This window comes from Leucopleurus acutus, assembly GCF_964270905.1.
Source record: "Leucopleurus acutus genome assembly, chromosome: 1".
Taxonomy (NCBI): domain Eukaryota; kingdom Metazoa; phylum Chordata; class Mammalia; order Artiodactyla; family Delphinidae; genus Leucopleurus; species Leucopleurus acutus.
In genome coordinates this window covers 136,734,465-136,755,622 of record NC_139142.1, presented here as the reverse complement: position 1 = coordinate 136,755,622, position 21,158 = coordinate 136,734,465, and the positions used below count along the sequence as shown (strand labels likewise).

The 21,158-nt window shown below is 37.0% G+C and overlaps 1 protein-coding gene across 1 annotated transcript in view; it reads right to left on the bottom strand.

Annotated features, from left to right (window-relative positions):
• The window catches only part of PIAS1 (protein inhibitor of activated STAT 1), a gene marked incomplete at its 5' end in the record, with an annotated part of 118,818 nt that overhangs the window by 83,724 nt on the left and 13,936 nt on the right, over positions 1-21,158 (bottom strand). The window contains one exon of the mRNA XM_082846250.1: positions 8,078-8,522. Coding sequence (XP_082702376.1) covers positions 8,078-8,522 — 445 coding nt within the window. The remainder of the gene's footprint in view (positions 1-8,077; positions 8,523-21,158) is intronic.

Below are 21,158 nucleotides of genomic sequence, written 5' to 3'. Positions count from 1 at the left end.
TAGTTTTGGTCACAGCAATCAGAGAAGAAAAAGAAATAAAAGGAATCCAAATCAGAAAAGAAGAAGTAAAACTGTCACTGTTTGCAGATGACATGATACTATACATAGAGAATCCTAAAGATGCCACCAGAAAACTACTAGAGCTCATCAATGAATCTGGTGAAGCTGCAGGCTACAAAATCAATACACAGAAATCTGTTGCATTTCTATACACTAACAACGAAAGGTCAGAAAGAGAAATTAAGGAAACAATCCCATTTACCATTGCATCAAAAGAATAAAATACCTAGTAATAAACCTACCTATGGAGGCAAAAGACCTGTACTCCGAAAACTATATAAGATGTTGATGAAAGACATCGAAAATGACACAAATAGAAAGATATACCATGTTCTTGGACTGGAAGAACCAATACTGTCAAAATGACTATTACTACCCAATGCAATCTACAGATTCAATGCAATTCCTATCAAATTACCAATTGCATTTTTCACATAACTAGAACAAAAAATTTTATAATTTGTATGGAAACACAAAAGACCCCGAATAGCAAAAGCCATCCTGAGAAATAAAAACAAAGCTGGATCAGGCTCCCTGACGTCACACTATACTACAAAGCTGCAGTAATCAAAACAGTATGGTACTGGCACAAAAACAGTAATACAGATCAATGGAACAGAACAGAAAGTCCAGAAATAAATCCACACACACAGTCAATTAATCCACAACAAAGGAGGCAAGAATATACAATGCAGAAAAGACAGTCTCTTCAATAAGTAGTACTGGAAACACTGGACAGCTACATGTAAAAGAATGAAATTACAATATTCTCTAACACCATACACAAAAATAAACTCAAAATGGATTAAAGACCTAAATGTAAGACCTGATACTATAAAACTCCTAGAGGAAAACATAGGCAGAACACTCTCTGACATAAATTACAGCAATATCTTTTTGGATCCGTCTCCTAGAGTAATGGAAATAAAAACAAAAATAAACAAATGGGACCTAATGAAACTTACCAGCTTTTGCACAGCAAAGGAAACCATAAACAAAACAAAAAGACAGGCTTCCCTGGTGGTGCAGTGGTTGAGAATCCGCCTGCCAATGCAGGGGACACGGGTTCGAGCCCTAGTCCAGGGGGATCCCACCTTTGTTGCCACGGAGCAACAAAGCCCATGCGCCACAACTACTGAGCCTGCACTCTAGAACCTGTGAGCCACAACTACTGAAGCCTGTGCACCTGGAGCCTGTGCTCCGCAACAAGAGAAGCCATCCCACTGAGAAGCCTGTGCACCGCAACAAAGAGCAGCCCCTGCTCACCGCAACTAGAGAGACCCCACGTGCAGCAATGAAGACCCAACGCAGCCAAAAATAAAATAAAGGAATTTTAAAAAGGCAATCTACAGAATGGGAGAAAATATTTGCAAACGATGCGACTGACAAGGGATTAATCTCCGAAATATACAAACAGCTCATACAGCTCAACAGCAAAAAAAAAAAACAAACAACCCAATCAAAAAATGGGCAGAAGACCTAAAAAGACATTTCTCCAAAAAAGACAAACAGATGGCCAGGAGGCACATGAAAAGATGCTCAATATCGCTAATTATTAGAGAAATGCAAATCAAAACTACAATGAGGTATCACCTCACATTGGTCAGAATGGCCATCATCAAAAAATCTACAAATAATAAATGCTGGAGAGAGTGTGGAGAAAAAGGAAGCTTCCTTCACTGTTGGTGGGAATGTAAATTGATATAGCCGCTATGGAGAATAGCAAGGAGGTTCCTTAAAAAACTAATAATAGAGCTACCATATTATCCAGCAATCCCACTCCTGGGCATATATCTGGAGAAAACCATAATTCAAAAAGATAAATGCACCCCAATGTTCATTGCAGCACTGTTTACTGCAATGGCTAGCAACCTAACTGTCCATCAAAGATGAATGGATAAAGAAGATGTGGTAAATATACACAATGGAGTATTACTCAGCCATAAAAGAGAATGAAATAATGCCATTTGCAACAACATGGATGGACCTAGAGATTATCACACTAAGTGAAGTAAGCCAGACAGAGGAAGACAAATGTCATATGATATCACTTACATGAGGAATCTAAAAAAAAGGATACAAATGAACTTATCTACAAAACAGAAACGGACTCTCAAACATAGAAAACAAACTAATGGTTGCCAAGGGGAGGAGGGGAGAGGGATAAATTAGGAGTCTGGGATTAAAATATACACACTACTATACATAAAATAGATAACTAACAAGGACATACTGTATAGCGCAGGGAACTATACTCAGCATCTTGTAATAACATATAATTGAAGAGAATGTAAAAAAAGAATATATATTTATATATATGTGTGTATAACTAAATCACTTTACTATGTACCTGAAACTAACACAACACTGTAAATCAACTATATTTCAATAAAAATTTTAAAAATAAAGATAAATAAAATAGCAATTTATAATACTTAATGGACACTAGTTTATGCTCATACTGTTGTATACAACAACAAATGTAATTAAAATGCACAAGCAATAAATTAGCCAAAGTTTAAAATAAATAAATAAATAATCTCTACATCTCTTAAAAAAGAAAAGAAAAGAAACCAGTGCTGCCAAATTAGGAAGAAAAGTTCCTAGGGAAGAAACCTGCCTACAGAAAAAAATAGTGCTTTTGATTTCCTAAAATTCAAGTACAGAAGAGCACAGCTTGTGTTGAATTGTTAGAAGGCACATCTTCTAAAAGCAGAGTAGAGTAAATCATAAAACCTCTGAATGCCCTTCCCAATACTTATCAGAGTCTGTGTCCTTGAATTTGCATCACCTGATCTTTAGGCACTGGCTATTAGGCATGTGGAGGAAGGCAAACTCAATTATAAAAAATGAGAAGAGAAGGAAACTGTGAAATCTAATCCAATGCCAGTCGAGCCCTTGGCAGAAAACACTGGTAACCAATGTTATTAAGATGTAGCAGAAACCTTACCCACACTGCACAAAACAAGATGGATCGTTTTAACTATTTAGGAGTGCTGAAGCATCTGCTGCCTTGTTTCCTAAGGCAAAAAACCCAAGTGCATATATATAAAACATATATATTAATTCAAATCTTTTCTATAAATTATTCATACATCTTCCCAAGCCTAAAATAATTATAATTTTCTATATACAAATGTTCTACTTTAAAAAGGAAACAGACTGACCTAGCTTTCTAAAATACTGAAAATATAAACCCTATACACCTAGGATGTTGGACATCCCTAGGAAATACCAATACACCGTCCTACATCAAATTAAATTATAACTACTTGTAACAGAACTCAGGAAAATCAAATATGTAACCCAGAGAAGAGATATTGGTGGTGTTTAACGGAAAAGATTGTTTGACAAACATTAAAACTTAAATAGAAACCATCTTCCAAGACGTAAAAAAAGAGGGAGGGAGGGATAAATCGCGAGACTGGGATTGACATATATACATTACTATATATAAAATAGATAAGAACCTACTGTATAGCACAGGGAACTCTACTCAATACTCTGTAATGACCTATATGGGAAAAGGATCTAAAAAAGAGCGGATATATGTATAACTGATTCACTTTGCTGTACAGCAGAAACACAACATTTTAAATCAACTATACTCCAATAAAAGTTAATTTTAAAAAAGACTTAAAAGAAAGAGAAAGACAAAAAATATAAGTGACTTGTTTCATGACAAACTGAAGAATGACATCCATGACCAATAAAATGTCACAGTGTTTCAGATTCTTCAGTATGTAGCATCCAAATACTTTGCAAAAAACATTAAAACAGACTTTATTGTATTTAAATAAATTGGAGAGCTAATAATTGTTTACTGTGGTTACCACATAAGAGGTTCATAGCTCTGTATATTATGGGAATATACAGATGAATGCAGCAGAGCTGATTTTGAGGAACTAACAACAACAAAATGTTAAGAGCATGCAGGAAAGTGAAATTGATTTGGATGGGGGAAGAACAGACAGATATAAGGGGGGCATCTTAGAAAGATTAATGGAAAAGGTTTTTAAAAGCATTTGAAATGGGACTCATAGAACAAACAGGATTTTAATACTGACAGACAAAAATACACAGTAAATCAAGCATTTTACTTTACAACCACCTTTACTTCATCTCCCAATTAATGAAAAGAATTCCCTTTAATGTGTGTTCCAAAATGAATAAAGACCTTAAAATTACTTATTGTTAAAGAAATAATAACAAGATGATTATAAAAATGGATAAGAATTATCTAATAAAACGGGGGAATACCAAAACTATTGTTTTGATTTTAGTTAGAAACATGAACCACGCATACAAACATTCAGCTTACACTAGAACACCTTAAACTCTGTTTAAATCTACTGCTTACAGATAAAATGGAAGGGGAGAAAATGAAAAATTAAATTTAACCACCACATTCTGGACTCAAGTGATTAAGTGTGATGAACTAGCTAAGTACAGGTCCAAACTAAACTCTTAAGAGCTTGTAATGATTTTAAATGTATTCAATATGTATACTAAGAAAGAGAATGCTGAAAACCATTTAACTTTTCAGAGAATATTGTTTTCCTAAACTTAAAACAAATAATCTACTGGCGAAAGTAATCCCTTAGAAAACTGAATTCCATGATGCAGTAGTCATTTCATTTAACGAAGTACAGAGATAGTCTTTTAACAATGTTAAAAATCTTATAGATTCCTTTTTTCAATTTTTTTTTTTTTTTTTACTTAACAGGGCCTTAAAATATGTTCATCCTCAACTCTTGCAGATTACTCAGAATCTTTTTTCAAATTCTCTGAGTACTTCCATCCCCTGAATAGTTACTGAATCAATAAACTTCCACAAATTACTTTCTGGTCATCTTTTTACGCATAACCAAAATATTTGCTTTTATTTTAGTTCTATGATAACAATGAGAAATCAGAAATCTATTTACATACCACCAAGCAATTCCATACCACCTATTAATTTTGTGTTTATATCACAAACAGTGGATTTATTCATGAAAACTGGTGTTCTATAAAGTTGCCACAAACAATGAGTTAGTGAATACTGAACCATTGCTCCTAGGAGAAATACAGGGTTAGGTTCCTGCAAGCCTCTGAGCACAACATTTTCATCAACTGATCAATACCTAACCTTGTTTTATGTGTGCTTCTGTTTAAAGACACCTTATTTGATATATATTGATGATTCATTCACACTAAGCTCATTGCCAACAGCACTGTAACTCAAGCCTGAACAAAACTGATCTAATACATGTATTTTCTCCATAATGCACATCACAGCCTTTGTGCATACAGGAACACTAGATAAAACTTAAGCACTATGCTTGGGGGCCATTTTAAACAATGCAATCACCAACAAAAAGCACAGAAATGCAAAAAATGTGGCATTAAGTAGAGTGCAAAGCAGACATTTGTTTACAATATGACAGCAGAAAACATGAAAGCAAGAACCACCTAGTTCAACCACAGGTGGGAAAGCACACATGAGCCAACTCAAATTCTTTGCAGCTCTGTGCATGTCTATAAATGGCTGTGAAACTGTTGTGAGTAGTGATTTTGAATTTACTGAGATAGCAGGCATTCATCCACTAGCATGTGCAAATAATGAGGCTTGACAATACAAAGAAAGTCCAATTAAATAAATCTTACGGGAAATATTTTAGTACTTCAACCCGTCAATTTTGTAAATGCAAGGGTTTCCTTAATGGTTATCAAGCATGGGCAAAACTTTTATGACATTGCTCTTAAACTACTACACAAAAATACCCCATTGAAGCATTCTATAAATTTTCAGATGAAGAGTAAAGACAGAAAAATTATTTAAAATTTACTGACTATTCTTTAAAAACAGTCAGTAGGGAGAAAATACTATAGAAAGATAGCAAAAACTATCTGCAGCTTTGACAACACAATTTCTTATGAACTACCTGCCTCTCATATCTTTTTAGGGAAAACCCAGATGTTTGCCCACTATTATTACACACTAAAAAGTTCATAAGGATAAAGTACCCTGAAGTATTAAAACAATAAGATATAAATTATGATATATTAAGTTAAACTGCAAAGGCATGAAAAGTGTAGACAATTAGAAATGAACACATAACATATATATTTAAGCAAAGTACCTCAGTAAAATAAAAATAATTTTAAATGCTCAATTTTTATTAATATTTAAAATATTATCCAATATAACCAGAATGTATGTCCAGTTTGCATTTCTACTTTTCATATCAAAATTTAGATACGTATGTAAACATCACCTATTCACACTGGTACTTGAAATTTATCTTAGTGAAACTGAAAACAAGAAGATATGTTAATTACTAAGACCCAAAGAAAATTTGAGAGCTGGGAATCAAATCAAATAAAAGCCACCAACATTTTTTTCCTTTCAAATTTCAGATGATGTTCACTATAGCATGTGTCTGGCAGCCAAAAACTAGAAAATACGTCTTTTAATAGGGGACTTATTTAGAACATAAAATAATACACAGTCTTTAATAAGAAATGAGCTCATATATATATACACACACATGCTCACACATGTACACATAGACACTATATATACGTGTGTGTATATATAGCCTTCAATTAAAAATGGGAAAGACAGACAAGAAGAAATGTCTATATTAGTAAGGCAAAAGAGGGGTAGGGGCAAGTCACAGAACACTATGTATTGATACAATATAATTCCTTCTTAAAAACAAGAAACATAACTTGCTTATATATGCATATATACTGAACTGCTAACAAGAAGGGACTTTGGCACTTTCGTTTTTTATAATGAGCATGTATAAGTTTTAAAAGCTTACAGTAGGTTCTCAGCAAGTGTTAAGTTTTCTTATTAATGGCTATTTAAAAAATAAAGTCATGTGAAAAAATTCATGTTGTTTGAAAATGACTCCTATAATCTTAATTTATTCAGTTATTCTGCTAAAAATAATTTAAAACAAACATTTCCCAGTTCAAAGAATTTCTGTAAATGTTCTCAAAATTCAACACTCACCAATCCCCCAAACTGAAATGTTTACTGATTTGTAACAGGGGTTGGCAAACTTTTTCTGTAAAAGCCAGACAGTAAATATTTTAGGTTTTGCAGACATACATGGTCTCTGTTGCATATTCTTCTCTCTGTTTTTGTTTTATTTTACAACTCTTTAGGAATATTAAAAAAAAAAAAAAATCTTAGCTCAGATCCACCAAAACAGGCTGCAGGCTGGATTTCCCTTGCCAGCCGTAGTTTGCCAACCGCTGATTTATAACAACAAACCAGCATCTGGAAGTCTGATATTTTAAATATATTACACCAAAGGTAGCAGAGATCCCAACAGGGTCAATTTTCTTCTACCTTAAATAAAGTAAGGTAGCATTATAGCAATTAAAATTTCAAGTTGATTAATACATCGAATTCTATTAATAGGCTAGGCACTTATCAAATGATGGGAAAACATAGTACATGAAATTTCAAGTGTTTATTAGTATTATATAATCATGTGTGCACCTGCAAGGTACACATATCCACTTGAAAAAGTCAACTGGAATTAAAATACTACACATCAAAGCTCAACTCTCCTTTTATAAAAATTTAAACCATTTACTCATTTAAATAATCAAAAATAGTCATTTGTTTTAGATGTCATCAACCCTTGAAAATTAAAAACTGAATTCAGAGACTGATTTTAATTACTGGGTTTTAATTTTAATTTTGTAAGGGTTATTATAAAATAGTAATCAACAATCTAAAATATTACACTTTAAAAACGTTTATATTCTTGGAAAGTTTTTAACATTTTCTGTGTCAGCAACCATCACGGAAGACTTGAATATGCTTTTTTTCTGTCTAAAAGACAGCTTTTATATATTTGATTTGTCTAAAATTGAAAGATCCTTTTTACCATCTGGATCCTACCACCAAATATAAATTTTATTATGAATAATAATCTGGGTCAAATTCAAACTCAAAAATGAAAATGTATCCTCCAAAAGCAACCAAATAATCATTACAGAATAATCTTACCTAGACTGGTGGGTTTTATCAGTTCATCCAGTAAATCATAAAATGGTAATTTTTGAAGTTTTATATCCGGATGGACTGGGTGAAGAGCTGATGTAAGATGTGGGAGTTCCAGTTCATGTTTAGGTCCCAGAAGAGAAACAGGGAGTAACGGTGATGATGCAGGGTGACCATCATAAGTGAGTTGTGGAATGGTAGATGGAGACAAAGTTGCTGGCATAGGACTTGAATGTACGCTGGAGATGGACAAGTCCGCAGGCGTCATGATTTTCTGGGGGAACCTCCGCCTATAGAGTTCTTTAATTTTCATTTGTACAGCAGGACTGCAGCCAGCCTTTAGCAAATGCAGGGCTTTTGTGAGAAGTTCGTGTTTGCGTCCGTGCTTGTTTCTCCCAGCGTAGCCCAACAGTACTTGGAGTTCAGAAACTCTAAGGCTCATAACCATTTGCTTAGAGACAAAACAAAATGTAAAACATTAGTATTCCAATAATATGTTACAACATTAAACGATACTTTATTATAACACTTTATCCTTATGCTTTGTTTACAAAGGCCAGTTCATTTACAGTCAATTCCAGTTATTTCAAACTTAAAATCTAATCATTTGATATAACCAAAGAAATTTAAAATTAATATTCATAAATTCACTAACTTCTACCTAGGGTTATGAAAGATGTAAAATAAGTATACATCAGGTAGAACCACATCTCACCTTATTCCATTGTTATAGTGAAATTTTCAGGTATTTATCAAGCACTTACTAAGTCTCCAGGAGAGTACTGAGTGCTGTGTGGACGGCAAAAGGTAATGAGCCCTCAAGAACATTTGTTTTCTTAGGGGAAAATTATATAAGTATATGTGAAACATATAAACAGTCCACCTCAAGCACCAGATGTAGGCAGGATACAAATAACATTATGTTACATTCTATACTGACTTTGGGATTTGGATTTATAGGGCTTAAACTATACCTTTTTTTGACCTATTATATACCAGATACATTTGATATTTTCATATGGGTTTTCATTAAATCTTTACAACTCCACAAGGTGTTACCCTTCCTGCTTTACATGTGAAGAAACTAGTTAGGAAAGGTTAAACAACTTACCTAAGGCCACATAGCTACTAAGTATCAATGAGGATTCAAACCCAGTTATGTATAATTCTAAAGCCCATGCATGATCTTTCCACTAAACCATTAGGAAAAGGATGACACTGGAAACATATTATTGACACTCTATTGGCAAAGCCAGGCTAAAAAGTCCAGGAATTGCGAATTTCCTGGCAGCCCAATGGTTCGGACTCTGTGCTTTCACTGCCAAGGGCCTGGGCTCGATCCCTCATCGGGGAACTAAGATCCCACAAGCCACGCGGCAAAAAAGTCCAGGAATTCAATCCACATGCCATAATGCATACGGCTGAAGTAAAGAAATCTATTTAACTTTAACTCTGCGTTCCCAAACTTATTTCTCCTTTCTCCCCAACTACTAAGAGACTACCAACAGGAAATACCCGCACCAATTCTCCTATTTTAAAGTTGAGGAAAATGAAATCCAAAGGGAAGACAAGATCATACAGCTATTAACAGAAGAATCCTGACTTTACCACCACTGACAGAGAGGTGTCAGGATGAAAGACACATGTAAGGTTACCATTTACTCTCTATTTGCACAACTATTTTATCCCCTCACCTCATCCCAAATACCACAAAAGCTAAGCTGCCTTCCCTAATTTACCACCATTCCCTGGGATAATATCCATCTCAAGCCAATCATCTAGAAGTTATTTGCAGATTACAAAACAATTAAGAAAAATAAAATAGTGAGAAAAACAAGTGTATAAAGAGCTTTATATGCAATATAGCGGGTTAACCAAAGAAATATGAGCCCTTCCCCTACCTTCCCTGGCCTGGAGAATGCTTTGTTTCCTCAAAGCCCAGATTTTGTCAGCCTTGCCCTTTAGGCCTGGCAGAACTAAATGATTCTCTTTTCACTACTCTTACTGGCCATTTTTCATATCTTTATTTTAGCACTTATCTTGCTGTATTATAATTTTCTTTTTTTTACAAATGATTCCATGACCAGACTGAGGTCCTCTATGGCAACAGTCCCCAACCTTTTTGACACCAGGGACTGGTTTCGTGGAAGACAATTTTTCCATGGACCAGGGAGGGGGGGGATGATGGTTTCAGAATGATTCAAGTGCATTGATTTATTATGGTCTCTGTGGAGTCAAACCTGTCTGCTCATGATAATCTGTATTTGCAGCCGCTCCCCAGCACTAGCCTCACCGCCTCAGCTCCACCTCAGATCATCGGGCATTAGATTCTCATAAGGAGCACGTGACCTAGATCCCTCACATGCGCAGTTCACAGTAGGGTTCGCGCTCCTATGAGAATCTAATGCCAGGATAACAATTTCTCCTTACTATCCAAACTGTCCTAAGAGTACAAAATAGTTTTAAAGATTTTTTTTTACTTATTTTAAAAGGAACAGAGATTGCAACAGAAAAGCACTGTATTAATAAGTAAGTTTCTGCTCTTAAAGAAATAACATGAATTATGCTTCAAAGATTATACGTTAAAACTAAACTTAAGTTGGCATTGGTCAAATGTATTTTGTTTTACAGAGAAAACACGATAAATTTTTAGAAAGAGAAGAATGTCTTTCCATTTCAATTCAGCTCCATTCTCTTAAGTCAAAAACAAAAACGGAAACTCAGCGGTTACCATCAACTTATGACAGCTTTTGTCCTAACTCTATGTGTATAAGGATTTAAATGCAGCACAGATGTATTATTGTTCTATTTCTATGGGAGAATACATTGACAACTCGCATAAAATAAAATCTCTTGCTTGATGATCAAAAGAAAAAAGTTAATGACATAGGCATAATTTTTGTTTTCATTTTCACAGGATGCATAATTAATCATCACAATTATAAGGTAGGTATTGTCCTCAATTTACAGATGGGAAAACTGAGGCCTAGGAAGGTTAAGAAATTTGTTGAATGTTACAAAACTAGTTTACTCCAAATGTTGTACCTTTACACTATGTTAGTGTCTTTTAGCAAAAACAAACCACATGCCTTTTAATTAGGAAAGAGAAAAACTTCTAAAAGATCAATTTATTTAATATTTAATCTCAACTTCAAGCTTCAACATTTTAGCTTAAAATTGGTGGTTAAGATAAAAGAAAACATCTGGATTCAAATTAACCATTGCACCTTGTAATCAGGTACAGTGAAAGCTGAGGTGCTATCTATTGCGATTATTGGAGCAGCTGCTGCATAATCTTAAGGACTGTAATAAGCATGCACTATTTAAAAAACCAAATAAAAGAGGGCAGGAAACGCAACCATCTGAAGTATCTCTCAACCAAAAAGCTTCAAAGAAGCATGGAGCAATCAATTCACAATGTAAAGTGTTGACAACACAGAGGAAAACTAAACACTTAAATATGAAATGTTGAAATGCAATGTATTTTAATCTTTCGTGTGTTTAAAATCTCCATTTGTTAGCGCTACAACAAAATGAATATTTATAACTAAGGATAACATCAACCACTGCTATTACTAGAAATCATTGCCTCCTTGGATAGCATTCTGCTGACTCTACAACCCCAAATGATAGAATGCCTGAGAAATGTGTATATTCTGTACAGAAAGCATTCTGTGAGGGTCAACTTTTTTAAATGAATCTTTTCAATCAGAAAGACCTGTACACCGTTTTAAAAGTCGAACAGTTTTACAAGAAAAACAGATGTCACTTGCCCTGTCCCCATTTTTCACATCCCTAAGGCAACTACCTTCAAGTCTTTTTAGCTATTTCTTCAGGCGTTTTTTTCACTATTTCTACTATATAGTAGGTCTATTAGTTATTTAAAATATTTTCCCTTTAGGAAAAAAATTGACTTCCTATTAAAAGGTAATGATTTAGATCTGTTACAACTTCCCATCATCATTTTTGGTTGAATCAACTGTTAGAGTTTATAATATTACTATGGCTGTAAATAATATTCACAGACGAGCCAAAAGTACATCATTATTACTGTTTTTTTGTATGACCTTGTTTTCCTTCTAGTTAATAACTGCACCATTTTTGCATTTGCTTAATTTTCTGTGTAACTACGGTTAATTCATCTTTAAATTGCTAGTGTTAACTTTCCTCTCAACATATTCAAATATATCAGGTAAATCTGTTTTAATTTCTTTTTTTTTTTTAATTTTATTTTTGGCTGCGTTGGGTCTTCGTTGCTGCGCATGGCCTTTCTCTAGTTGCGGCTAGCAGGGGCTACTCTTGGTTGCAGTGTGCGGACTTCTTATTGTGGTGGCTTCTCTTGCTGCGGAGCATGGGCTCTAGGCGCATGGGCTTCAGTAGTTGTGGCACACGGGCTCAGTAGTTGTGGCTCGTGGGCTCTAGATCACAGGCTCAGTAGTTGTGGCACATGGGCTTAGTTGTTCCGCGGCATGTCAGATCTTTCCGGACCAGGATCGAACCCATGTCCCCTGCATGGGCAGGCAGATTCCTAACCACTGCGCCACCAGGGAAGTCCTTTAATTTCTTTCTTAAAAATATACTTCATACAATCCTCCATCAAGTTCCAATTCAGACTGCTTGTTCTCTAGGCCTGGTACAAAACTATGGTCATGGAATTTCCCTTTAACTTATCCTGGGAATTCCCTTATCACTCTTCGTGTTGGACCCCCTGTTTCCTTGATCTCACTTCTTTTCTTGATTTTCTCTTTTTAGTGGGGTATTTCCTCCAGTAGCTTCCTGAGAAGGAGGCATGGGAAGTACACTTTTTAAAAAATCCCTTGCATTGTCTAAAAATATCTTCATTTACTCATACTTAGTAACTGAGTTTGGCTCAGTATAGAATTCCAGGCAGGAAAGTATGTTCCATCAGAATTTTGAAGGCCTTTCCTCATCATCTTCTCTTAAGAAGCCTGGCACCATTCTGATCTGCAGTCTTTCACAGTCACCTATATATCCTCCTCAGGAAGCTTCCAGATGCTTCTCATGATGTGTTCTGAAATTTTACAATATTGTATCTTGGAGTAGGTTTTTTTTTTTCTTAATTGTATGAACTGATAATTGCTAAGTCTTTTACATTTATAGATGTATGTCCTTCAGTTCTGGGAAGTTTTCTTTTTCTTTTTAAATAAATTTATTTTTGGCTGTGTTGGGTCTTCCTTGCTGCATGCAGGCTTTCTCTAGTTGTGGCAAGCAGGGGCTACTCTTCATTGTGGTGTGCGGGCTTCTCACTGCTGTGGCTTCTCTTGTTGCAGAGCACGGGCTCTAGGCACGTGGGCTTCAGTAGTTGTGGCACATGGGCTCAGTAGTTGTGGTTCACGGGCTCTAGAGCACAGTCTCAGTAGTTGTGGCACACGGGCTTAGCTGCTCTGCGGCATGTGGGATCTTCCCGGACAAGGGATCGAACCCGTGTCCCCTGCATTGGCAGGTGGATTCTTAACCACTGTGCCACCAGGGAAGTCCCTGGGAAGTTTTCTTGCAGTAATCTTCCTTTGATTTTTCTCTGTTCTTTTTCTTGTATACCTATTATTTAGATACGGGCCTTGCTAGACTGTCTAATTCTCTTTTGATCTGTTTTCTTTTTCCTCTTGCATTTACATCTCTTGTCTTTAGCTCTATTTTCTGGGAGATTTCCTCAACTTCATCTTCTAACTCTTCTATTAAAATTTCAATTCCCATGAGCTCTTTTCTGTTTGCTGCATTTTTCTTTCTCTTTTTTTTTCCCTCTACATCTTGTTCTTATTTTACATGAATGTAGTATCTTCTCTCTTTTTAAAAAATTTTATTTTTTACTACAGCATCTTTTCTCTTGAGAATATAAATAAATAGGGTGTTTGACGTTGTTATTTTCTTCACCTGCCTGCACTGTCTCTGTAATCTGAGTTCTTTCTTGCTATTTTCTCTGGTCTCTGCCTTTCATGCTTGACGTTTTCCTCAAGTAAGGGAACCTTTGGCTGTACATTTATATCTAAGAATAAGACACGAAAAAGATGATCAGATGAACTGTGTGAGTGAGCAGACCGAGTACTGCACTCTAGGATGATAAGGCAGGAACTTGGCTATCATGAGGATTCCATTTTTTCCTTTTATCTGATCACTTTTGACACAGAGGAATCCTCCAACCTCCTGCTTTGGCAGTATAAGGTTGGCTTCCAGTGTTCTCAGGGCAGAGTAGGGGAATGGGGAGGGAGGAGGGGAAGGTCCTCACCATTCTATAAGAACACATTTCAACTTAATCTCCTTCTCAGATATGTAACATTTTACACACACACGCACACACACAGTTCGGTGTGCGTGCCTGTATAAGAACACCATTCCAACTACAGAGGTAGGGACCATATTCTGAGAAAAAGAAATACAACAGTCAAGCAATATCAACAAGTACTGTAGACAAAGAGATTTCTGAGATTAAATAAAAAGTGCCAGGGCTTCCCTGGTGGCGCAGTGGTTGAGAGTCCGCCTGCCGATGCAGGGGACACGGGTTCGTGCCCCGGTCCGGGAAGATCCCACATGCCGCGGAGCGGCTGCGCCCGTGAGCCATGGCCGCTGAGCCTGCGCGTCCGAAGCCTCTGCTCCGCAACGGGAGAGGCCACAAAAGTGAGAGGCCCACGTACCGCCAAAAAAAAAAAAAAAGTGTCTCATTAGCTATGACCCTACATTATTAAAGGTCATACCTAAATTGTGAATAAGAATTAGGTACTTCTTGTTGAACCACCTAATTACTCTCATTCACACATCCCACTGCAGTATTTTAGACGATGAATCATAAAGTAGACTCTATATTATGAATCTTTATCTGGTATCAATTTGTAAACAACTGTAAACCAAAATGAATTCTAAAGACAGTCAAAATAGGCACTTAACAATGTCATAATATTTCATTTATACTTTTACTTTCTACCCACAAAAGCAATCATCAAAAATACTCTAACTGCATAAAGATTGTACAGGGGGCTTCCCTGGTGGCGCAGTGGTTGAGAGTCCGCCTGCCAATGCAGGGGACACGGGTTCGTGCCCCGGTCCGGTCCGGGAGGATCCCACATGCCGCGCAGCGGCTGGGCCCGTGGGCCGTGGCCGCTGACCCTGCGAGTCCGGAGCCTGTGCTCCGCGGCGGGGGAGGCCACAACAGTGAGGGGCCCGTGTACCGCAAAAAAAAAAACGATTGTACAGTACTACAAAAATATTTTATCCATTATTTTCAAAGTCAGATTCTTCATTCAATGGAACTGACTTTAGGATCATTTCTAATCCTCTCCACTTGAAATAGTTAATAAACAGCTGTTAGATTAGCAATTTGTCAACAATGTCCAGTTCAACCAGAAAACCTAGTTAGACAGTTTCTACTAAAGCAGCAAGTCAGGCTGGTTACATACTTCTCCATAATCTTGTTCCACCTGATTTCTCATCTTTTATTTATTTCTCAATATAAGATGACTGAAAAATGACCTGTAGTGCCTACTCCTCTAGCTGATTATCTTTCTCCCCTTCTGGTATCTTCCATCACATGGGATTCATTTAGCTCCCACATAATGACAAAACATGAATATTCCATTCTCCTTCAAGCAAAGTATAAACCTACCACTCTGTTGAAATGGCATACCATGGCTTTGATTTTTGATAGATAATTTAAATATTATCCCCATTTATGTACTACCACATTTCATGAAACCCATGGATATGTCCTTCAAAAGCTCCTTCTAGATGATAACTCAAATACTAAAAATAACAAACCGAAATCAAAACAGTTTAAAATTTGGATTAAATATTTTTTACAATAAAAAAAGTTTAGCTTAATTTAAAAAGAGTTTAAAAGGAGCTTAAAATTCTAACACATTGCCAAACTTCTTATGCAGAGGTAGGACAAATGTAACTTTAAGTAAAAAGCTGCTCTGCACACAGATGTTCAATAAATGCTTTTTGGATCCATGAATGAGCCGTAAATGAGTTGTAGAAAGGGAATATAGGAACAAACAATGAACACATAGAGATAAGCTATTCTTCAGAGACAGAGACTCATAATCACATTAATTCAATTCTCAAATGTGCTAGGTACAAATACAACATAATATGGTACTAGTATATATAGAATTTGGATTCTAATACTAACTCGGCCACTAATTTACTGAATCACAATCTTTCAGGGTCTATTTTCTCTCTTTAAAAAATGACAGATTGACTAGAGCTTCTCAAAGATTCCTCAATTTCAAAATTCTATAATGTTATAACTATTAAGTGAAATCTTTCTTTTCATTCTACTCTTTCACAGGATAAAGAAATACAAACAATCTGTATGGTCAGTGAAATCTCTCAATGAGCAATGTTCTCAGTCAAAAATATAAGTGTCGGGCTTCGCTGGTGGCGCAGTGGTTGAGAATCTGCCTGCCAATGCAGGGGACACGGGTTCGAGCCCTGGTCTGGGAAGATCCCACATGCCGCGGAGCAACTAGGCCCATGAGCCACAGCTACTGAGCCTGCGCTCCGCAACGAGAGGCCGCGACAGTGAGAGGCCCGCGCACCGCGATGAAGAGTGGCACCTGCTCGCCGCAACTAGATAAAGCCCTCGCACAGAAATGAAGACCCAACACGGCCAAAAAATAAATAAATAAATAAATTTATAATATATATATATATATGTGTCATACATGAGTTGATCCAGTAAAAATGATAAACCCAATATGTATTAAATGCTTATAATATGACAATTACATATTAATTATAGTAGCATGAGTATCTTACTTAACCGTCACATGAACCCAAGAGACAGACCAATATTATTCCCATCTATGGAGAGAACTGATGCTAAACAGTAAATAAGTAGACAAGTGATGGAGACAGGGCTCAAACCTGACCTGACTTCAGAGCTCAAATTTATAAGCACCAACCAATACAAGTGTCTTATCACAAATCTTACCCAGGACAGAGTATGTGTTACACTGGGATGGGGACACTAAATGACAGTGAGAGAAATTAGACTCTACAGAGTGAACAAACAGCAGAATAAATGCTTATTTGGGGACAGTAAACATGTGATAAAAATAGTTTAAGGTTATTCAAGTAGCCACCTATAGGATGGATGAAACAAGACTAAGAAAATAAGACTTCTAGCTAAAAGACATAGCAACAAGCAAGAATTAATTATCTACATGTAAGAAGAAACTGTGACAGTGGAAATAGAGGAGACAGGACCAAGAAATACTGCAAAGAAAATCTGCAAGAACGTTCAATAATCTAGGTAAGGTGTCTTTTAAAAAGCAGTGCTATACATGATCATGAGAACAATCGTTCACTTTTCAAATAGTAAAGCTTTATGGACTTCCCTGCTGGCACAGCGGTTAAGAATCTACCTGCCAGTGCAGGGCACATGGGTTCAAACCCTGGTCCAGGAAGATCCCACATGCCGTGGAGCAACTAAGTCCGTGTACCACAACTACTGAGCCTGCGCTCTAGAGCCCGCGAGCCACAACTACTGAGCCTGCGCTCTAGAGCCCGCGAGCCACAACTACTGAAGCCCACACACCTAGAGCCCGTGCTCCTCAACAAGAGAAGCCACCGCAATGAGAAGCCCACGCACAACGAAGTGTAGCCCCCGCTCGCCACAGCTACAGAAAGCCTGCGCGCAGCAACAGAGACCCAACACAGCCAAAAATTTTAAAATATATAAATAAATTTATAAAAAAATAAAATAAAGCTTTAAGAAATTTTAAGTCCATCAAATTATAAAAGAATGAATATTTTTTCACAAACTCCTCCAACTAAAACCAAACAAAATGTTGCATTTACAACTGGAGATATCATCTAATTTAAGTTTCAGACAAGATGCGATGAAAGATACATTACACTTTATCTGAGAGAAAGTTAAGAAGTGTAAAAGGAAGAATAGATAAATACTAACAAAACAAAAAGTGATAAAAAATGCACTCTGTAACTATACAAAATCTTTAAATCACAGCCTTCAATCTGGGTCCCAAGTAAAAACCTTAGAGGGAAAGTATCAAGAGAACTAGTTCAGAGTAACAGGTGTAACCTATTCAATCAAAGTTAGAGCTAGTAAATAGCGGAGCTCAGACTCAAAAGTCAGATGCCAAAGTCCACACAATGCTGCAGAGTACTGACAATTACAGACATTATTAGGGAATCTGAAATGAGTTTGTTTTTTTTTTGCCGCACCACACGCCATACAGAACTCCCCTGACCAGGGATCGAACCCGGACCCTCTGCAGTGGAAGCACGCAGTCTTAACCACTGGACCACCAAGGAAGTCCATGAAATGATGTTTTTCTTTTTTTAGTTTTTGTTTTTCTAATTTTGGCTGCGTTGGGTCTTCATTGCTGCACACGGGTTTTTTTCTTCTCTAGTTGCGGAGAGCGGGGGCTACTCTTCATTGCGGTACGCGGGCCTCTCACCATGGCGGCCTCTCATTGTGCAGCACGGGCTCTAGGCGCGCGGGCTCAGTAGTTGTGGCGCACAGGCTTAGTTGCTCCACGGCATGTGGGATCCTCCCAGACCAGGGATCGAACTCGTGTCCCCTGCATTGGCAGGGAGATTCCCAACCACTGCACCACCAGGGAAGCCCTGAAATGATGTTTTTAAAAACTGTAGAATCACAGGATCATAACATAAAATAGGACTTTATTTTTTTTATTTATTTTTCTTTAAGTATACCTGACTTACAATGTTGTTAGTTTAAAATAGAACTTTAGCAATCATCTTGTCCAACTCTCCATCTAATATATGAAGTTCTACTGTAACCTCCTTAACTGATGGTCTCTCAGCCTCTACTGAAACACTTACATGAGTTCACAATCTAATCGTAAAACATCCTACATTACTAAAAAGCTCTATGAATTGAAATTTTCCTTAAACTTCTACCCAGTGGTTCTAAAATTTCATCCTGTTGGTATAGACCCCTTCCCACCCTGGCCATCATACTCAGAGTGAATGAAATAATCCAGATAATAGTTTGACTACGCTTAGTACTCTCTCTCTTATTATGAACAGAGCTATTTCTACCAGTGCAACCTAATAAGGCATTTTAGACTGACTGGCCTGTTTTATTTAGGCAAGTGGAAGGATGTTGTACGTTATGATTTTCTTTCAGCAGGGACAGGGAGTCACGTCCACATCATATTGTCGCTCACATTAAGCTTGAGGTTAACTAAAACCTTTATTCAATTGTTTTCACATGACACGCTACTAGGTTAAACCTCCTCATCCTCTAATACAATTTTTAAAATTTAAAAATAGAACTTTATATACAGTGCTGTTAAACTTCGTTTTTTCCAAGTTCATTATTCCAACCTTTCAAAACCCTGAAGAACTGCACCCTGCACTCTCTACTGCAGCATTTATCACACAGTGTTGTAAACAGCTGATTTTCTAGTCTATGTCCTCCCCTAGACTTTGAGCCTTTCAAGGACACTTTTCTCCATATCACCTATGCTAAGTATGGTAGATGACATCTAGTAAGTGCACAGGAGATGATGATGATGAATTAATTCCTCTTGATTTTGTCATCTAACATTCTTCCCAGCTTTCTGACACCTACAAAATCTGAGAGTTTTGCTACTTAAATATTCATACAGGTCATTCTTAAAACTTGGGATATAACAGGGTCAAGACTATAGAGCCCAGTGGCACATGATAAGAAATTCCCCTCCATATAACAAGGTTTAAGGTTACAAATAAGATTGTTCAACTACTTAGGATTCAGATGATTATTTTTCCCCAAGATTCTCCAATATTAAGGTAATTATTCAATAAACACTATCCAGGGTGCACAAAAAAAACAATTAAGGTTATCATATGCTAGTCCTGATTTATAGCTTTCAGAGAAAAACAAGCTTAGAAAAAGATACATACAATTTTTTTTTTTTTTTTTTTTTTTGTGGTACGCGGGCCTCTCACTGTTGTGGCCTCTCCTGCTGCGGCGCACAGGCTCCGGACGCGCAGGCTCAGCAGCCATGACTCACAGGCCCAGCCGCTCCGCGGCATCTTCCCGGACTGGGGCACGAACCCATGTCCCCTGCATCAGCAGGCGGACTCTCAACCACTGCGCCACCAGGCAAGCCCTTTTTTTTTTTTTTTTGGCCACACTACAAGACGTGCAGGATCTTAGTTCCCCAACCAGGGATTGAACCCAGGCCCTTGCAGTGAAAGCACTGAGTCCTAACCACTGGACCTCCAGGGATTCCTACAAATGTTGTTTTTATTTTATTTAAAAAAATTATTTTCCATTATGGTTTATTATAGGATATTGAATATAGTTCCCTGTGCTACACAGTAGGACCTTGTTGTCCATCCATTCTGTATGTAATAGTTTGCATCTACCAACCCCAAACTCCCAGTCCATCCCTCTCCCACCTCTCCTTCCCCGTTGGCAACCACAAGTCTGTTCTCTATGTCTGTGAGTCTGTTTCTGCTTTGTAGATAGGTTCATTTCTGTCACATTTTAGATTCCACATGTAAGTGACATCATATAGTATGTCTTTCTCTTTCTGACTTACTTCACTTAGTATGATAATCTCTAGGTCCATCCATGTTGCTACAAATGGCATTATTTCATTTTTTATGGCTGAGTAATATTCCATTGTATGTATGTACCACATCTTCTTTATCCATTCATCTGTTTGTGGACATTTAGGTTGTTCCCATGTCTTGGCTATTATGAACATAGGGGTGCCTGTATCTTCTTGAATTATAGTTTTGTCCAGAAATACACCCAGGGGTGGGATTGCTGGATCATATGGCAACTCTACTTTTAGTTTTTTGAGGAACCTCCACAGTGTTCTCCATAGTGGCTGCACCAACTTACATTACCCCCAACAGTGTAAGAGGGTTCCCTTTTCTCCACACCCTCTCCAGCATTTGTTATTTGCAGACTTTTTAATGATGGCCATTCTGACCAGTGTGAGGTTGTACCTCACTGTAGTTCTGATTTGCATTTCTCTAATAATTAGCAATGTTGAGCATCTTTTTCAGGTGCCTATTGACCATCTGTATGTCTTCTTTTGATAAGTGTCTATTTAAGTCTTCTGCCCATTTTGATTGGGTT